Below are 18,939 nucleotides of genomic sequence, written 5' to 3' on the forward strand. Positions count from 1 at the left end.
GTTTAACCACAGAGCAGTTTTTCCGCATCTGATTAGTTTTGAGAGTTAAATTAAACTTTGGTAAATGATATTATATGATTATGTTAAGAAAACGTAAAGGTGGACAAAGAAACTACTAAATATTTAAAGTAATAAATGAAATCAAATTTATTAAAAGAATGAAAACTAAATTTTAAAATAATAATAATAATAAACACATGCGTGGATGTCAGTGATGAACAGTTACATGCCTCGTCTCCCAAAAGGTCCATGATGTTAACCTATTAAATGTCGACAATTTTGTGAATAAACAGAACCAAAAAAACTGGGATATTTAGGCTAACGCTTTGCTGATAAAGAAATGTATTATAAGTACAATATGAAATTTAAAAAATAAAAAAAAAAATCTTCCTTCTTAATCACACTTCTCCTCTGATTTTAGTTTCTAAAAAATATCCTATTATTATGTTTCAAATCGTAATATATATATATATATATATATATATATATATATATATAATATTGTCAGTTAAGTAAAATTATGTTATAATTTTGTTTTTAAAGATAAAAGAGAAAAAAAATATTTAAATTATCTTGAACTTTTAATATATGTTATTAAAAAATTGGAAACTGTAGCAATGTCAGTGGTTTTCAAAACTTTCATAAAGTTCACATTGCTACAAGAACTCCAACTTAATGACAAAAAGATTTTAGGGGAGATTACATGAGAAGAAGACACTTGTTAACAATCTAGACATGCAGAGCTGGACAATGATCAAATCACAAGTTACTTTCCAAAACCTTAGAATCTAATGTTGCTATTTTTATGGATAACCAGTTTCAAGATTACATTACCTTTTTCTTTTACAATTGTCAAAATCCAGATATTATAAATTTGTCTTAAGATGGTTTAATATGTTAGACAAAATCTAAGTGTATTGATAAAAATAATTCTATATTTTGAAATATAAAACTATTAGACATAAAACTGAAGTGATTTTGAAAATCTCTGCCTTCCATTATGAATTATAAGAAAAGGTTACCTTGTTCATTTTCCCATCACACGTAATGTTTAAACAAATTATTTGTCGTCAGGTAAAATATTCTCCCCTTCCATTTAACCAAATATTATAAGAAAAATAATACCTCTTAGATTATAAATTTTCCTTTCTTATTTGATTTTAAGCCACTTATCACAATATTATTGTCTACGTCTTCTAATAGAAAGTCTCAATAATTTGAATTATATGTTTTGATTAAAGAATCTCATTCTCTACTCGAAAATAGAGAAAGTATTAATTTTTTAGTTTTATTGGAAGGAAATATTTATTTATTGAAAGATTTCTTTTTTGGAAATATATTCCCTTTTCATCCAAAAAAACCTGTAAAAAAAGTTTTCCTAGGCTTGTTTTTAATTAAATCTATCAATGTTGTAAAATAGAAGTGCATTTTGAAGATATTTCTGGAAAATAAGATAACGTGAGAGTTAATTAATAAGATAAAATATATCAAATTGTTAAATCCAAATTTGCTGAGAATCTGCTCATACCATATTAATGAGATAGATGGAGTAACGAATCCTATTTTTTCAGAAAAGAGAAATGGAGTTGGAATGAAGCTTCCACGTGTTTTTGTTTTGTTTAATTGAAATTGAGAATGAAATGATTTTGAAATAAAAGAGTTGGAGGAAGATTCGAAGGGTTCCTGAATAAATAGAGACACGAAAGGAATCTCCCTTACTTACATCAACAAATCCTTATTATTTTTATGGAGGAACTTGAAACAGTACCGTAACTCTTATTCCTTTGTCTTCTTTGTCTTTCCTATTTGCTACTCTATCAGGAGAAAAAACGCTCACGCATGTGCCTGCGCCCACACGAAACGACTGCCAAACCCTCCTTCTTTCCACTCATCCCTGCAACCCAATCGCAGTTTCTGTTTTTGGGTAGCTCTAATCAAATCAAGATCGTGTCTTTCTTCAAGATTCAGTGTTATTGCCCTCCTGCGTCAACTGGGTTTCCGCCAATTTTCAGTTACTCCTCTTCGGCTCTGCTAGATTGTTAAATTCCCAATTCGCTTTTTTCCCTTTTTCTTTATTATTGTTGGTGGGTGAGATTTCGTTACTGAGTCGGGTTTTCGAGGTTGGCGAGGGTCATTGTCAGACGCCCTTTCCTTCCATCGGTGTGATCATTCCTAGGTTGAGATTTTTGTATGCAACGATGATTTCTATGCCCCGGTTGCTGTGGTTGCTGTTGTATTTTGTGAATTTGTAGGTCATGATATTCGTCAAGAAGGGATTGCTTCGTGGCGCGTAATTGGGATTTGGGAAGTGTATCATTGGTTCATGGAGTGATTAAATTAGATCAGAGGTGTTTTGTTTATTGATTTTGTGGTAAATTATATTTTATATTGCATAATTGGATGGTTGGTCTTGCGAATAGGAGGGTGAGGATCTAGGTAGGTTGTGGTGGTTTGTGTTGGTACTAGTTGGGAGGTGGTGTTTGTGCAATTTATTTGCAATGTCTGGTGGAACACCGCGAGGGGGTGGTGGATTTATGAGGCAGAGGCATAGCCAGGGGTATTCAAGCAGTGGTGATGACCTAGAGGATGATGCATGTTCGAGGCACCGTCACTTTTTGGCCCCTAGTCCTTCACCAAAGACGTGGATTGAGATGCTGGAAAATTTTCTTTGGCTTGCTTCGGCGGCTTTTATTCTGTACTTTGGCGATCAAAAATCCAATATGATACATCTTTTGTGCCATGACAGTCGAATTAGAAGGTAACAACATTCAAATTGCAGTCTTTTATGCATATTGGTTTGAATTATAGTCATAAACTTCCACTGGTATTTCGACAATCGCAGAGTTCATTGTTTCTAAGCGGCTAATGTATGCATTATTCATGGAAGATTATTGTACCAACCATGATAGCAACAAATAGCTGCAATTCCTTGACTTAGTTCAGGAACATGTTGAATATATGAATTATATGGAGTTCTGCCTAACTCGTAAACTTTTCCCTACCTGTCATTAGTTGAAGTGCTTCTTGATATTGCCTACTATCATTGTCAAGTTGACAACATTATGAGCCATGAACAATTGATGAGGACCTAGGAACGGAAGATATTGGTCAATACTCTGTATCTTCAAGTGTGGTTTGTTACTTAATTAAAGTGGCAATGCTTAGGCCAAAATGTGTCATTGGGATAGTTGTGAAATCGTACAGTTTAGAAGGTGTAGACTGTGGGAATGATAGGGAAAGCAAAATCTATTTTACTAGCATATGCCCTTCATTTATAAAATAAAAAACAGGTTAGCCTTTTCTTCTATTTCTTGAATGGTGGAGAGGGGATGATATTTATGTGCATTTTTACTTGGAGAAACTCTAGTATGTGATTCCTTTTCAATTAGGATATCCATATCTTGATTACATTGTTATTTCTTCAACTTTGGATTTCAAACAACTCATTGATTGTTGTCCTAATTAATTTGAAGCAAAGATTAAATCATCAATCCTGAACATAAAAATGGTCCTTACTTTGTAACCCATGACATCATCCTGTAATATGACATGATTCTTTAAATCTTATCGACTCCCAGCCGTAGACATGCATATATCTGCCATGGATATATTAAGCTAAACAACATCCTAACGGATATTTGGACATGAAATGACCTTTATTATACTATTTCACTGGATCTAACCCCTCTCGAGTTATAGGAAATAAAACCTATTTTGATGAGCGTGGTTGTATATGTTTGCAGATGTATAAATTTGAAATACCGAAAGGGATCGGAATATTTAATTGTTGTGATTCTGATAGATTAGATTCTACCACTACTTTGTATCATTAGCATAATTTTCACAATCTTCATTTTATTGCAGACTGCCTTTGTATCTTGGGATGATAGGTATTGGTTTGAATACAATAATTTTCATTTATACAACGTTCTTGGCCTGGAGTGCTCGAAGATTTGATGAAAAATGGGGATTTAAAAAATGGGAAATAACAACCTTATCTGTGTTGCCATTCGTCACGGTATTTGGAATAATCTCCTTTTGCTTGTAAGGAACTGCCAGATCTTCCATGTTATATCTCAATTGTATTTTGTGTTAAGGCGTTTTCTTATTTTCTTGACTCTATCCCTTGCTTCTATAGGTTCTCCTTTGCTTTGTGGCCAATATGGAGTTTTTTGACACTTCCTCTTCTGGTATATCAGTAGTTTCGTTTTTCATTGTTTTTATGTTTAGTGCAATTTATATTCTTGTTTTATTATATACCGCCAAAAGGGTAAAATTGTGCTAATCACCTCGTTGCCATATGCTCTGCAGTTTACACTATTTATGGCATGCATGGTAGTAATCCCTTACCTCATTATTGGGACACTGCGGCCTGAATACTATGACGAACTCCGTACAGATTAAGCCTCATGATTGAAGCGAGGAATAGTACTGACTTAGATGATAAGAGTTTCTAACACATGTCAATGAGTGATTGGTTGCTATGTGGTTTGAAGTTTTGTCTCCGACTGGCATGATGTATTAAATGTTATGCTTTCCTAAACCGGCGCTAACAGTGAGCTAATATTCTTTTCATCCATACTGTTTCATTGGGTTAGAGTGATGGTAATGCGGCTGGTCTTAGTTACTGCAGGTACAGATATAGGACTTGTTGGTAAAGTGTTCAGTTCTATCAGTTGGTTACCTTCGGTTTATGATATCATAGCAGCATTTTTATTTTACACGTTTTCTCGGTGGCAGTACAAGAAGGGTTCATATAAGCCCTCAAAAGTTTTTAAAAGTTTCCCATGTTGCCCATGAAAGCTTGATTCTCTTAAAACTTTTCTCATAGGTAACATTATCGTCTTACCAGTTCATTGAGAGTAGCTTTAACATTTTGGTAATGAAAAATTACCATATTGGAGTGATCTATGCACATGCTTTATGATGTCACTTTAAGTTGGGAATATCCTGCCTCTGTCCCCCCATAGAAGTAAAATTGAAAATCATTGGCCATTTTCTTAAAAAAAATGTTTTGTACTTAGGTTACTTTACTCTTTCCTAAAAGGCGTTGCTTTATATAGTTGTTGGTGTGACTAATGAAGTTCAATTGAAGTTATGAATTTAGGAGATTTTTTTTCTTAGATTATGCATACTTTCTGACATATATGTATTATTGATAAAACAAAATAAACAAAATTATTAAAATTAGTTCAGTTTCTTTTTCCTTGTAAAATTGAAACAAATCAAACTGTGTATACACTGTTACACGTGGGTACTAAGATTTTTCTATTTTTCCACATTTTCCCTTTTCAAATAGAAGTTTTTTTATTTGACTGATCCATTTTCTTTTCTTTTTACTTGTTTTTCAGAATTTTTTTGAAATTATATGTAGTTTGACTTTCAATTATTCAAGAATAAATGAGCAAACATGAATGTGTTCTCCCACGTTTTTGTACGATCAGACCTCTTTGGATTGATTATGCATTAAATTGGTTTCGGCAGTGCCAGTATTTTTTGGCTGCATTCCGAAGTCACTGGGATTCCTAGCAACTAAATAAATAAACAAACAGTGAATTAATGGTGGTGTACTAAAGCTGAATAAACTAGCTGACCCAAAAGAATTTCCCCTCAACAGGAAACCGAGATATAATCTTCCATATTTTTTACACTTAATAGTGTGTTTTATATTTTTTTTCTCATATTTTATCATTAAGTTTTTAATTTTGGCACATTTTATCACCTTTAATTTTCAATTGCTGTAAGTTTGACCACTATATTAGTGGGAAAGCGACTATGGTTTTCGATATAATATATATATTGATGTCATTTTATAGAAATAAATTAGCACTTTCTTTATATATCTAATAAAGATAGTTAAAATGTGTGAGAAAAAGTTTAGTTGGTAAAATTCATAAAATAATAATAATTGGGTGGGAAAATATTCATTTGATGGGAGGAGAGGAATGTCTTCTTAGATTTTTTTAATTTATTTCAATGTCAAAGTGTTCTCATGAATATACACCGGAAGAGTGTTAAAGTGGGTTTTAATCAGCTTTGATATATGTCAAATTAGCAGGGTAAAACAGGTTAACTCATTAGTCCATTTTTATTATAACATCAAAAATTATAATTTAAAGATGTAAGTATATAATAATATTATAATTTAAATTATTAATATATAAATTAAATTTTAATTATTAATTATACTAAAATAATTCAACATTTAAGTATAATAATTGTTTCATTTATTTAATTAGAAATATTAATTAATCAATGAAAATTTTAGAAAAATATTCCTATCAAAATTTACCAGACAAGTTAACATTGTAAGGTTAACTTAATCCACAATTTATAAGATTATGTTACAATCACTTATATATTATTATAAACTTTTATATATTATAAATTTGTTTAAGTTTTAGTTGACGTGGAATCTTCAATACATTTTTCCACCCTTATATATGCATCATGTCAAACATTATACTAGACATTAATGAAACATATATTATTAGACTATTAATTAGTGTTTAGTTTTGTATTTGAAATAAATATGTATAATAAATTTATAATATATAGATAAATACAAATCTTATTTTACAATTTGATTTTATAGGATTTATTTAGACTTATCTCTCAATATTATTAAAATAAATAAATACAATTGTCAAAATTAAATATGTATTGGTGAAATTCTTTATGAGATCATCATCTCACAAATGGGTATATTATGTATTGTTGTAAAACAAATATCTCAAAAACAATAGATATTATACTTTTTGTTTGTTGATTGTAAAATATTGTAAAATTACCGTGGTACAAAAATATTAAAATTGATTAAAATTGCTTTTTATTTGAATCTAGTCTAAAATAAATAACCAAAATTAATGTATATACCTTGGAATTTAATGGTTGAGGTTGAGCCACAAAGAAATAAGCATGAACTGTGCGCCTCCCACAACACAAGGACCTCAACATGTCTTGTTCCCAAGGTTGAGAATGACATCTCTCCACATCAATATCTCCTTCTCCAAAAAGGAAAAGTGGCTCCATTGATCCTTCTCATCCTTAGTGCTCAACACATTTTTGTGAATACCATTATTGGTATACACTGAATTGTCAAAGTTACATAAAAAAATTGAAACTGTTTACGATAGGGAGGCACCGAAAAAGAACTCTGCTTTTTGCGAAATGGGATGAGAGCATTAGCTAAAAATGATGGTGACTACCAACTCTGCACCCTGCTTTGTTTTGTGGCAAATCTTTGTATATTTGAGAAGGGAAATATAGATAGTAACGTTCTTGACAACGATAGGGTTGAATTATGCAGCTTTTTGAAGGATGCACATGGCCTTGCGTTGGCCATCTTGTTTGATTTCTAACACCACTAGTATGTTCAAATGAAACGGACAATTCCAGTGTATATGTAATGTTTCTGATAGTGGTTACGTTTCCTTGATTGGACCCGCCATTGTTGAATGCATAAAAGGTCATAATTTTTCAATTAACCCAGCTAAGTAATATCTTCTAGGTGATATATTTGCTCACATCATTCATTTTGTAGAGCCATGGAGTTCGGGTACAGATCAATTGCGGTTTTAATTAACTACTCTCAAGTATTGTGCCTCACACAACATCATGATGAAGAAATTGTTACCGAAAGTGGAGTTTAATCAATACCATATTCCATTAGCCGATCTGTCTTAAACTTTTGAGGAGTGTGGAAAGTTTTTGGCAGAAAGAAATAGAGTTGAGTGGGGCCATTTTAGTTACGTCATGTAATTGGAATTATTGCTTCAAATGGGAATATAAAAAGGACATTGTCTGCTTAATGGTCATGGAGGTTGAAAGATTATACTCCTAAGTTGCTAAAGCCTAAAAGAGCTCTAACATGTGATAGGAGTGTCCAGCTGGAAAGGTGTTTCATGGTAAGGACTTATATGAGGAATGAAATCCCACTGATATGGAAAAGCATGGCTCATCACTCCAGAAACGTATCTTTGCAAATAAGATACTGTACTGCACTCATATGCCATTTCTTAGACCATACTTAGAGCTCTAGCAGATTTTTGGAAAAGCTTGCAAGCTAAAGGTAAACTACTTCAACAACAAAGGGCAAATAGGACTTCTGAAGATTTTTTAAAGTGCATGCACCTTTTTCTTCACGTTTATTCAATAAGCATGAGAGACTGATAAGATAATCAACACATAGCGCGTAACTTCATCTACAATGGCATTATTTATTGGTGATGATAAAAATTAAATAAAAAGAGACCCCACCGATAGCCTCTGCCAAATTTCTAATGAGTGAAACACAACATGCATGATCACGAACCATGCTCATTAACATAAAAGTATGAATGATTCAATTCCATTCATAAGCATCTCTTAAAAAAAGTTCATTCTTTTTAGTTGAAAAATGTAATCCTCGATTGTAAGATTTAAAACAATTGAACACTACTTGAACACCATACATGCTTTGTTAGATTTTTATCCTCTCAGCTTAGGTGTTTTGATTCTCCTTAAAAAAAACATTACTAGGCGATTGGAGCATAATATCTTGTATTTTTTATGCATTGTAATTAACTTATTCTTTTGCACAATGTAAAGATGAATTAAACACAATTATTACTGGTACTGAAACTAACTAAAAAGGAGTTGTAGTAATTATACATCTAGAAAAAGATAAGTAAAACTGGAAAAGCATATATAGGTAGGCTAGTTATGATAATCCAATCAGAATAAGAATAATTTTGAGTGCAGGAAGGAGTAAAAAAAAAGGAGAAATGGAAGTAAGTAGTTGGTAACTAAGCAGTAAACCCTCTGGCAGGGCCCGTTTCTAATCATATGCAAAGGATGATAGGACACCCACCACCTTCCCAGCCAGCAGAACTACCAAATTACCCTTGGTGGAGTGGGAATAGTTACACGATGTGTGTGTGATGATGCAGATGCAGTGCGGTGGGTCAAACAAACAAAACATGCACCCTGCAACATATCTTACATTACATTATTAAATATATAGTTGGTGGAGTATTATTCTTTTTTCATTTTTTCTGCAGAGGTGGACCCATGTTATTTTGTTCTGAATCTTTGTCTGCCTTTGTAGTGTTTGCATAGTTCAATCTTCAACTCCACAGTAACAAGGAGTGGTTGTGGTATTTGTATTGTATTGTATTTGATTTGGAGTTTTGACTTTCCCGTTTACAAACCAAAACCCTCCTAGTCTCCAAAGAAACAAACAAACAAAACAATAGCTATCTTCCAACCCAAGTTGTCAAATGTTCCTCTTTTCTCCAATTCTCCAATGGGCAACCACCAAGGTGTCATCATTTCTTCTCTCCTGCTTTAATGGTTTGCTTTGCTTCCTTTTTTCAAAAAAAAAATCAATTTCATTTTGCTCTTTCTCTCTCTCAAAGTCTTACCATCCCTTCTTCTAGTTCTCTTGCTGAACACACTCTTATGCTTGGTAGGTTGTGCCGTTGAGGAGATGGGCCCTAAACTCCACTGAAGTTTGATGGTAAGAACCAAAGGGGTCTCTTTTCCTCTTTCAGTGCTTCCCCTTTGCCCCCAATTTCGCGCTGTCTCGCATTTAGGTTTTCCCCTCTTTAAACTCACCAGATAAGATTTAGGGCATTTGATTTGACTAGATTCTTGGCAATTTTCGATGTGGAGCTTCTCGTATTCCACATGGCTCTCCTTGATCATCTTTTGTGATTGATTTGGTTCCGCCACACTTGACTCGTTGTTGTGAGAGAACGTGCTTCAAATTTCGCTCTGAAGTTTCAATTTTCTTGCAAGTTAAATTGAACTGGGAGGGAAGTAGAAGGGGATTATGGGACTGGATTCTCTCGAATTTCGTGTACGGTATGGAGTTTGAGGGACAAAGACTCGATTTTCAGTGGTGTTGGTTGTGGAGTTATCTTTGTCGGAAGAGGTGAATTTGAAGCCCAGTAAGATGGACAGAGTTATTCAGCCTCCTTTGGTAATTGATCTACACGCTTCTTCTTATTCCTCTCTCTTTTTCCTAGTTTATATGTCATTTTCATGTTTAGGTTATGAGGTAAACCAATGCTAGGTTGGTTTGAGTTCCCCTTTTTTGTCTGGTCATTTCTTTGGAAAGTATCGCAACTCTTGCTATTTAAACCGTCTGGGTTTGGTCTTTCTGTGTCCATGTTACTGATCTAATTGCTGATGTTTGCCTTGACCTAATATGTTGTTTCAAAAGAGCTCTAGAAGTGTTTGTCCGAAAATGGAAGCTTCAAGAAATACCACTTTCTGGGGTGTTGTGGGATGAAAGGAAGACTTTTGGAATCGTTGCTTGAGGATTCGGGTGGTTTGAAGGAGCTCTGGTCTTGTTCTGTTGCATGCCAATGCTTACAGAGCATTTATTTCTTTACCCTTCGATCTTCTATATGTTGCATTATAACCTCTGCGAAATTTCTGTGTGTAATTTTCTTTTAATCGATGAAATGTTGCTGCAAGCTTTTGGGCCATGATAGATGAGAAACTCTTATATTTAAACGCTGTAATCCGGGTATTTAGATGGGGATAATATTTTGTATAATCTCACTGCTAAATTTTCAGTAATGTGACACCACTTGTGTTTTTTCCTAAATAGTTAAGCGTACTCTACATTCAGAAATGTGGGGATTGTTGGATGCAAAACTAATGGATTAAATTGCTTTCTAACACGGGCCAAATATTTCTGAGGTTTAAGATTTGAAATTACCCTGGACTCTATGAAGGTTTGCTTACATAAGACCTTCAAATGCCTTGTCAAATTGTGTCAACTCTTTCAGTTCAATATTCATCAAAATACAATAAAGCTTATTGTAAATTATTTCTCATGATTTGTAAACTGGTGATTGGCTTATGTTAACATATGAATTTATCTGAGCCTGAAAGATAGCTCTCACGATTAATGTTTAAGCTATTACAAATTAGTAAACGAGGTGCTATCTCTGCTGCATCTGGAGTATTATCTGTATTATAGGCTGAGAGACATCAATTTCTCATGTATGAGTTCATAATTTATCGCACTACAGCAAAAAAGGAAAATATACTTCCATTTTAAGTGTAGATAAAGAATTTTTCTGTTTCAAATGTGTTTATGCAGGTCGATACAACTGCATGTCTATGCAGAGTAGATACGGGCCTGAAAACTGTTGCTGGAGCAAAAAGGTATGTCCCTGGAACAAAGCTCTGTCTTCGGCCTGATATTAAACCATCTATTCACCCAACTAGAAACAAGCCAGCACGTGGTGACAGAAGCCGCAATCAATCCCCTCTACTTCCAGGACTCCCTGATGATCTAGCTATTGCTTGCCTAATTCGTGTCCCCCGTGTTGAGCATCGCAAACTTCGGCAAGTCTGCAAAAGATGGTATCGTCTTTTGGTTGGTAACTTCTTTTATTCTCTCCGCAAGAGTCTTGGAATTGCAGAAGAGTGGATATATGTTATTAAGAGGGACAGAGACGGGAAAATCTCATGGCATGCCTTTGATCCTGTGTACCAACTGTGGCAGCCCCTGCCACCTGTTCCAAGGGAATATTCAGGAGCTCTTGGTTTTGGCTGTGCTGTTCTCAATGGCTGTCACCTGTACTTGTTTGGTGGAAAGGACCCACTAAAGGGATCCATGAGACGCGTCATATTTTACAGTGCTAGGACAAATAAATGGCACCGTGCCCCGGATATGCTTCGAAGGCGGCATTTTTTTGGTTCCTGTGTCATAAACAATTGCCTCTACGTGGCTGGTGGGGAGAATGAGGGTGTGCACCGATCCTTGAGATCAGCTGAAGTGTATGATCCCAACAAGAATAGATGGTCGTTTATTTCAGATATGAGCACTGCAATGGTGCCTTTCATAGGAGTTGTCTACGATGGGAAGTGGTTCCTCAAGGGACTTGGTCCTCACCAGCAGGTTCTGAGTGAGGTCTACCAGCCAGAGAATGATAGCTGGTACCCGATTTATGATGGAATGGTTTCTGGCTGGAGGAACCCTAGCACTACCCTAAATGGAAAGCTCTATGCCTTGGACTGCAAGGATGGCTGCAAAGTTAGGGTTTATGATGAGGTCACTGATTCATGGAGCAAGCATATTGACAGTAAAATGCATTTGGGGAGCTCTCGGGCTTTGGAAGCTGCGGCTCTTGTCCCCCTGAATGGGAAACTCTGTATCATAAGAAATAATATGAGCATTTCTCTGGTTGATGTTTCAAAACTTGAAGATTTGAAAGGATCTTCCGCCGAACAGTTATGGGAAACTATTGCTGGGAAAGGCCAGTTCAAGACATTGGTAACAAATCTGTGGTCTAGCCTTGCTGGGAGAAACCGACTCAAAAGTCACATAGTTCACTGTCAGGTTCTTCAAGCTTAAAAGGCTGTATAGTTCTAAACAATCACAATGCGCATTGGTAACCGGTTAAAGTATCTCATCTTGTGGTATATGTTCGTGAGAAGTGGGTCAAATCTTGGCAGAATACCATGGTGCTGTCTATTATTTTGTTTCATCTCGAACCCCTGACATCATGCTCATCACAAGAGGTGAAACATTGATGAGATGTTTCACTAATCATATAGAGTTACAGATATTGATACACAGCTGCTGCATTTTGAAAAATTTGAGTAGGTTGCTTACCAGATAACATGGTTTATCATTAGCTTGTCTTCTGTGTTGCTGCAACCAATGTATGACTGGCGTGTTGGAGGGAGAGATGAATAATGCATAGAGTCAGTTTGGTATTCTTATGAAACTGAGGGTGAAAAATTCAAGAATTAGTTTTTAAATATAATTTCATATAAAAAAACATCTATGAATTTTTCACCCTCATTTTCTGTAGGGACACCCATCTGACCAAAAACTCTTTGCATAACGTGTTTATATATGAGCACAAGTGGAGTCGAGGCTGAAAAGAATTTAGGGTTGCCTCTAAGTTTTGTACTGTGATGAAACACTACTAGCCTTTTTGAATTAAAGTTTGCACCCCTCAAACCCTGCATGGAGAGTGCAAACGTTTACGATTGTCTTGTTTGGCAAAGTATTGTTAGATAGAGTTTGAACATGATTTTTAGTTTAGAACTATAGTTTGTGGGGGAAGACCTAACCATGTCTTAAAATGCAATCTGAACATGAAATATGCTGTATATTTTCAAAGTCAGAAATCAATTTAAGGGTACACAAGTTGTATTAGTTAAATTAAAACAATGGTATTTTGAGTGTAGAGTGGTGTGAACTAGACTTTTATGTGATTTCTGAGGCCACATGCTGTAAAGAGAAAAGACACGGATGAACAAAACCGAAATTACACGTATCAAGTTTAGCCGAAATTGCGCGTTTATCGTTTACTCTGCTCTCAACTTAAATTAACCAATTTTTAAATAAATGGTATAAAAGGTTTCAATTATAATAGGAGCAAATATATCCTAGTAGCTACCCTGATTGTAACGTCTCCATAATTGATAGATTCTTTTGTGCCCATTTTTTAGGCTATTCCTAATATAGAAACACAAGTTAAATACAATTATTACAATAAATAAATAAATAACAGTTCCTCCTACTTTTTTGGCCATCATTACGAACCTTAGCTTGTCTGTCACGTTGGATGTAATGCCTGAAAGAAGGAAAAGGTCATTCAAATTTTAGTAACTGCATTAAAAAAGAAAAGAAGGTAAAAAGTTGAAGAGCCTATAAAACACACAATGACTAAATATAGAAGGGTGGAGAGAAAATAAAAAATAAAAACTGGATACAGTGTTCTTAAAAAGAAAGTGATGAACCCTTTTTTATTACAGCGTTTGTACATAGTGTGAATTTAGTCATCTCAATTAGGCCTTCTTCTGTTTAGTGTATTTGAGGGAGTGGATTTGAGGAGGTGGATTTGAAGATAAAATTTTTTGTTGTTTATTTGAGTGAATTTGGAAGTAAATGAGAGTGAATTTGGAAATAATTTTTTTTAATTTGTCACGTCAATACAATTCTATATTAATTCTTACAAATTTTATTTTTAAATTTACTCTCATTTACTTCCAAATTCACTCAAATAAACGACAAAAAAATTTATCTTCAAATCCTCTCAAATTCACTCCCTCAAATCAGCCTAGTACTTCAGACCAAAATATCTATAAAAGTTTCAACATCAAAAAACTCTTCTCTAAAAATGAGAGTTCTAAATCGCATTTACTTAAAAAATATATATAAATACAAAAGAAAGTTAATTTACTCTAAACTTTAACTATTCACATTTAAATTATTAACATTCAGATTCAAAATAATTTAATTATATATTTCAAAATTAAAAATAAAAAAAGTATATTTCTACAAGGAAAAAAAAATAAGCATAAAAGAAAGTAATAATATTAAATAAAAGTACGAAATTAAGTTACTATAATCAAGGAGAATAAATGCATTTATACTTATTATTATTATAGTTACTATATCCTGGTACAAATATGTCTTATTGTATCACAAAATTGTATAATATGATGTGACACTAACTTAATTAAGGATACAAATTGTTCATAATATTAATAAATTGGAAACATAAATAGTTAATTGATGCGAAATCTCTATAACATAAAAAAAAATGGTTATTTTTTTCACATGACAACTCAATAAAATTTTCTTAACTCTTTTGTAAACCATTAATAGTGCAAAATTCTTCTTAACTCTTTCCGATTTTGACACAACTTTAGTCTGGCCAAGTTTTTTTTTTAACCATCTAAAAGTAAACTGTGACAAACGTCAATAAAAATAATAGCACATAGTTTGGCATGAGACAGAAATTAAAACAATAAGATGCTCAAGAATTAAGACCAGTCAAAATTTTATTTAGAGATTAAAAGTAAATATTTTGAAAAAGCATAAGCTAAAAAATTAGTAAATCCTGTAAAGTAATACTAATTGGTGTTTTATATATACATGTACAAAATTAGTATTTTCCAAAAATTACTACTTACTTAACATTTAATCTATCTGATTTTTTTCTTTTATTTAAATATCCTATGTGTGTTCATTTCAGTGTTCAAAACATAGTGCACGATCACCATATAAAGGACTCGTAGATGTGAGAAATGAGCATGGAATGCAAATTGTGTTCTTAATTTTATAACAAATTTAAGTTTTCAACTTTTCAATTAAAATTATCCAGGACAGTGAAATTCAAAAGCTCTTGAAATATATTTTATTATATCAATCCACTGAATTTTTAAATTTGTTTCTTTCAGGATCATTGTGTAAAAATGTATTTTATTCAGTAGGACTCTATGGTAGTAACAGAGGAAATTAACTTCGAAAAAAAGTTAAAAAAAAACAAACTACTCACTAAAAAAATGGATAGGTATGCTTAAAAAATAAATTATGAATTTGACTCGGCCTTTCCGATGAACCACTTTTATTTTCTAGAAAATGTAATGTAAAAGAGTCTTCTCTTGATGATCCAGCGGCTTCTTGATCCTACAACCCCACTTTGATCCGACGAGTCGGACCAATTTGTTAAGTTTCCTTTTAAGAACCCTTCACAAACAGTCTAAAAGGCACATAACAGACCCACACCCAGAAGGAAGAATGATATATTCTTGTATTGTTAGTAAAAGAATACAGAGTATGTGAACTGTGAGAGCTTAACCTCCCCCTCAGGAATGATAAATTCCTGTTAGACTTCTACAAAACAATCAACTAACTATTCACAACTATTCAGTTAGCTATTTATACAAACGAATACACACTCCTCCTAACTGCCAATATAGTTAGGTATTCCCAGGTTTATTCCTTCTCTCGTAAACCCTCCAACTCTTAACATTAACCTCCGCTCCCCCAACAACCTTATCCTCAAGGTTGAACTCAGGATATTGGTCTGCCATAGTGCTTGTGCAGAACCGCACTCAACTCTGCCTCCTGTACATCAGTCAAATCACCGTGCCACTCACTGTCCACCTCATTCTCCACTAGTCCCAGATCCCAAACCAGGGTCCACGTTTCAGCATCTGCGAGCTTGAGGAGAGCTTTCGATTCCACCAGTTGTCTCGACAAAGCAGGGTCCCCTTTTACTCTCACCTTTTACCCGCCAGGTTATACACCATGGTCATCTCTTTCCAATTTATCATCACCTCTCCCAACTTAGCTAACCAAGCTACGCCCAAGATAATATCTACTTCACCCAAGTCGAACATATAAAAGTCCTCATCCACCATAGCTTCCCCCAAACTTAGTCGAATCTTATCACAACACCCTTTGGTAATTTTCTTTTGCCCATCTCCCAAGCTCACCGGATATGGCAGAGTATCTGTTAACAATAACTTCAATTCCTCTGCAAATTTCTGACTGACAAAGTTGTGGCTGGTGCCACTATCAATGAGCACCACTACTTTTCTTTCTCTAATCCACCCCGTCAGTTTCATCATTTTGGGTGGAGTCAACCCTTCTGCTGAGCAAGCTGACAACTCCATGGATTTCTTACCACGGTTTACCACCTCTTCACTCACGTCTTCCTCCTCATCCTCCGCCAAAAGCAGCACGCGCAAACTTCTCTCATTGCAACGATGGCCAGGTGTGAACGACCCCCCCACAATGGAAGCATCGGCCCTCTTCTTTCCTCTTAAGGAATTCTGGGTAAGGGAGGTTCCTCACCATTCTTCCTCTGTCGTCGTTTCCCCCCGTGGTACTCACCCTTGCATTCGAACTGGTTGGGACTACTTCTCTCCTCACCGACCCCATACTCTTCGTTCCTCCGGACTGGTTCATCGCGGGTCTATTAGGTTCGGATCGCACCACTACCCCCGTCGATCGCGACCCTGAAGGGTTAATCTTGAACCCACTCCAAGTTTCCCCTTCCGCTCGTAGCGTTGCATCTTCCACGTCGCGTGCGATTCGCACCGCTACCATCAACTCCTAGGGATCTTGAATCCTCACCTATCCCTTGATGTCCTCGCGCAATCCGGCGAGGAAATAGCCCAAGACTTGTTCTTCGGTACACCCTTGGTTTGTCGCATCAAAATCACAAAATCGCGAACGAACTCCTCCACCGTGCCATCCTGGCGCAATTTCGTCAGCCTCTCAAACACCGTCCCCCGGAATCCTCCTCCAAACCGGTTGACCATGGTTGTCTTCAGGCCTTCCCAAGAACAATTCTTTGCCTTTTCTTTCCAGAACTTGAACTAGTAAGCTGCACTTCCCTCCATGCTAATATACGCGAGCTCCACCTTTTCTTCTTCGCCTGTCACCTTCTGGATATCAAAGAATCTCTCCGCCCTATTGATCCAACTAAGAGGCTCCAACCCGTCAAACGTAGGCAAATCTACCCTTTTCCGCCACGGTCTCTGATCATCACTGCGGTCGCTGACCCCTCTACCTCCGACTTTCCCCACTCGTCGCTGTGGATTCTCATTCACGGAACTATCATCGAGAAGGTCCCTTCGTGTTATTGGCGTTCGTATGAGAAAATAACTAAAAACTATATTTGAAAGTAAAACACCCCTCAAATTTTTTTCCCATAATAGGAAGGGGTGATTGTTTTTTGAAAAAAAAAACCAAAATTATTTATAATATTCCAAAAGATAAATTTAAGCTATAATTGGGTGTCGGAAAAGGTATGACAGAATGCAGAAAACAATGGTCTAATTTGTTTAGGCCGATGGATATAAATTGGCCCAAGACTTAAAGTTCATTTCTTCCTACACCTCCAATTGTTATAAATTCTAATATCCCCATTTTACCCTTCATTAAAAATCCTAGAATCCTTCTTTGTTCCTTCGCAAATGTCGTGTTTACCTTCTTTCTCCCACAACCGAAGGTGCCACTCACAGTGACCTTCCTCATCACCACTTCCACCTTGGGCATTGTGGTTTCAGCTGTTTAGGGGTGAACTGGGGAACCATGGCTTCTCACCCCTCAAGGTGTCAAGCTCTTTGATGTTCTTCGATCTTTTTTTTCACAACGGCTGATTTAATTACTATTTTACAAAAGAAATTATTTATTTTTATTCTTTTTGTCAAGCTGACAAGTTTGCACAATAAAAAATGAAAGTGAGTATTTAATAAAATTAAATTAACTTCAAAAATAAAATAAAAATTGAATATATATTTTAAGAAAAAATGATAAAATATAAAAACTAATGCAATAATCACGTTTCTTTTTCATCTAGTTTAAATTGTTTTCTTTTTCTCTTCATCAATATCCAGTATTTTTAAAATATTTTCTCATCTTTTACTTTATCAGATTTTTTATCCACTAGAACATAACAAAAACTAAGTCTTTTATTCTAGGTTCTCCTATTCTTACTCGGTTTTCTCACAATATTTCAATTTTTTACAGGTTTTATTGAAAAATTTAATTTCTCAACTTATTCATCTTTGGATAAGTACTTTGGTAAATTTGATGACGTTTTCTTAATTTTCTAAAATGTTTCTCTCGTCCTCTTATCTATCTTAAATTATGGATAAATTTGATTTTGTCTACCGAAATTTTCTTAAATATTATCTTGCTAAAGTTATTAAGATTATAACTATAGATATTTGGATTGATTGCATATTAATGCATTTTTCTTGTATGAATGTGAAATTTGGTTTCAACCTCGATTTGGATAAGACTAGTTATAGAGTAGGTTATAAGCTCAACTAGTATAAAAATGCATTTGTTAAAATAGATAATATAAGGTGAATTTTGGAATGTAAAATTGTTTCATGAATTTGTCAATTTTATTTAGTTTTGCATGTGTTGGGTTTTCGTTCAATTGCTGATTAATAATTTAGATTTTGGGTATTATTAGTCATGCATTACTTGATTTTCATTGTAAAACTCTTATAACTCAAGTTATAAAGAGTTGGTGAGCATTGTCTCTCAAGTATCACCTGGTCATTTTAGTGATATAACTCTCCATTGCAAAACTCTTATCATTTGAGTGATAAAGAAATTATATTTTTGTGACATTTTGGATATCCAGTTAACAAAAACAAGAAATTTTG

At 34.5% G+C, this 18,939-nt stretch overlaps 2 protein-coding genes across 7 annotated transcripts; both read left to right on the forward strand.

Moving 5' to 3' along the window:
- Window positions 1-1,673: 1,673 nt before the first annotated feature.
- Window positions 1,674-4,721, forward strand: LOC108329289 (uncharacterized). The gene is made up of 4 exons (XM_017563477.2): window positions 1,674-2,758; window positions 3,865-4,044; window positions 4,139-4,190; window positions 4,312-4,721. Exons 1-4 carry the CDS (start codon window positions 2,499-2,501, stop codon window positions 4,402-4,404), a joined length of 585 nt encoding a protein of 194 aa, XP_017418966.1. The 5' UTR covers window positions 1,674-2,498; the 3' UTR covers window positions 4,405-4,721.
- Window positions 4,722-9,035: 4,314 nt separating this feature from the next.
- Window positions 9,036-13,019, forward strand: LOC108347905 (F-box/kelch-repeat protein At1g55270). Of its 6 annotated transcripts, none has more exons than XM_052876514.1 (4): window positions 9,039-9,333; window positions 9,453-9,499; window positions 9,630-9,964; window positions 11,099-13,019. In XM_052876514.1, the coding sequence occupies exons 3-4, from the start codon at window positions 9,938-9,940 to the stop codon at window positions 12,356-12,358; spliced, it is 1,287 nt and encodes a 428-aa protein (XP_052732474.1). In that variant the 5' UTR covers window positions 9,039-9,333; window positions 9,453-9,499; window positions 9,630-9,937; the 3' UTR covers window positions 12,359-13,019. The 6 variants fall into 6 exon arrangements, with proteins under 6 accessions (XP_052732481.1, XP_052732483.1, XP_052732474.1 ...); XM_052876519.1 differs by having other exon boundaries at window positions 9,039-9,302; XM_052876521.1 differs by lacking the exon at window positions 9,630-9,964 and having other exon boundaries at window positions 9,036-9,333.
- Window positions 13,020-18,939: the final 5,920 nt, after the last annotated feature.

This window comes from Vigna angularis, chromosome 1, assembly GCF_016808095.1.
Source record: "Vigna angularis cultivar LongXiaoDou No.4 chromosome 1, ASM1680809v1, whole genome shotgun sequence".
Lineage (NCBI taxonomy): Eukaryota > Viridiplantae > Streptophyta > Magnoliopsida > Fabales > Fabaceae > Vigna > Vigna angularis.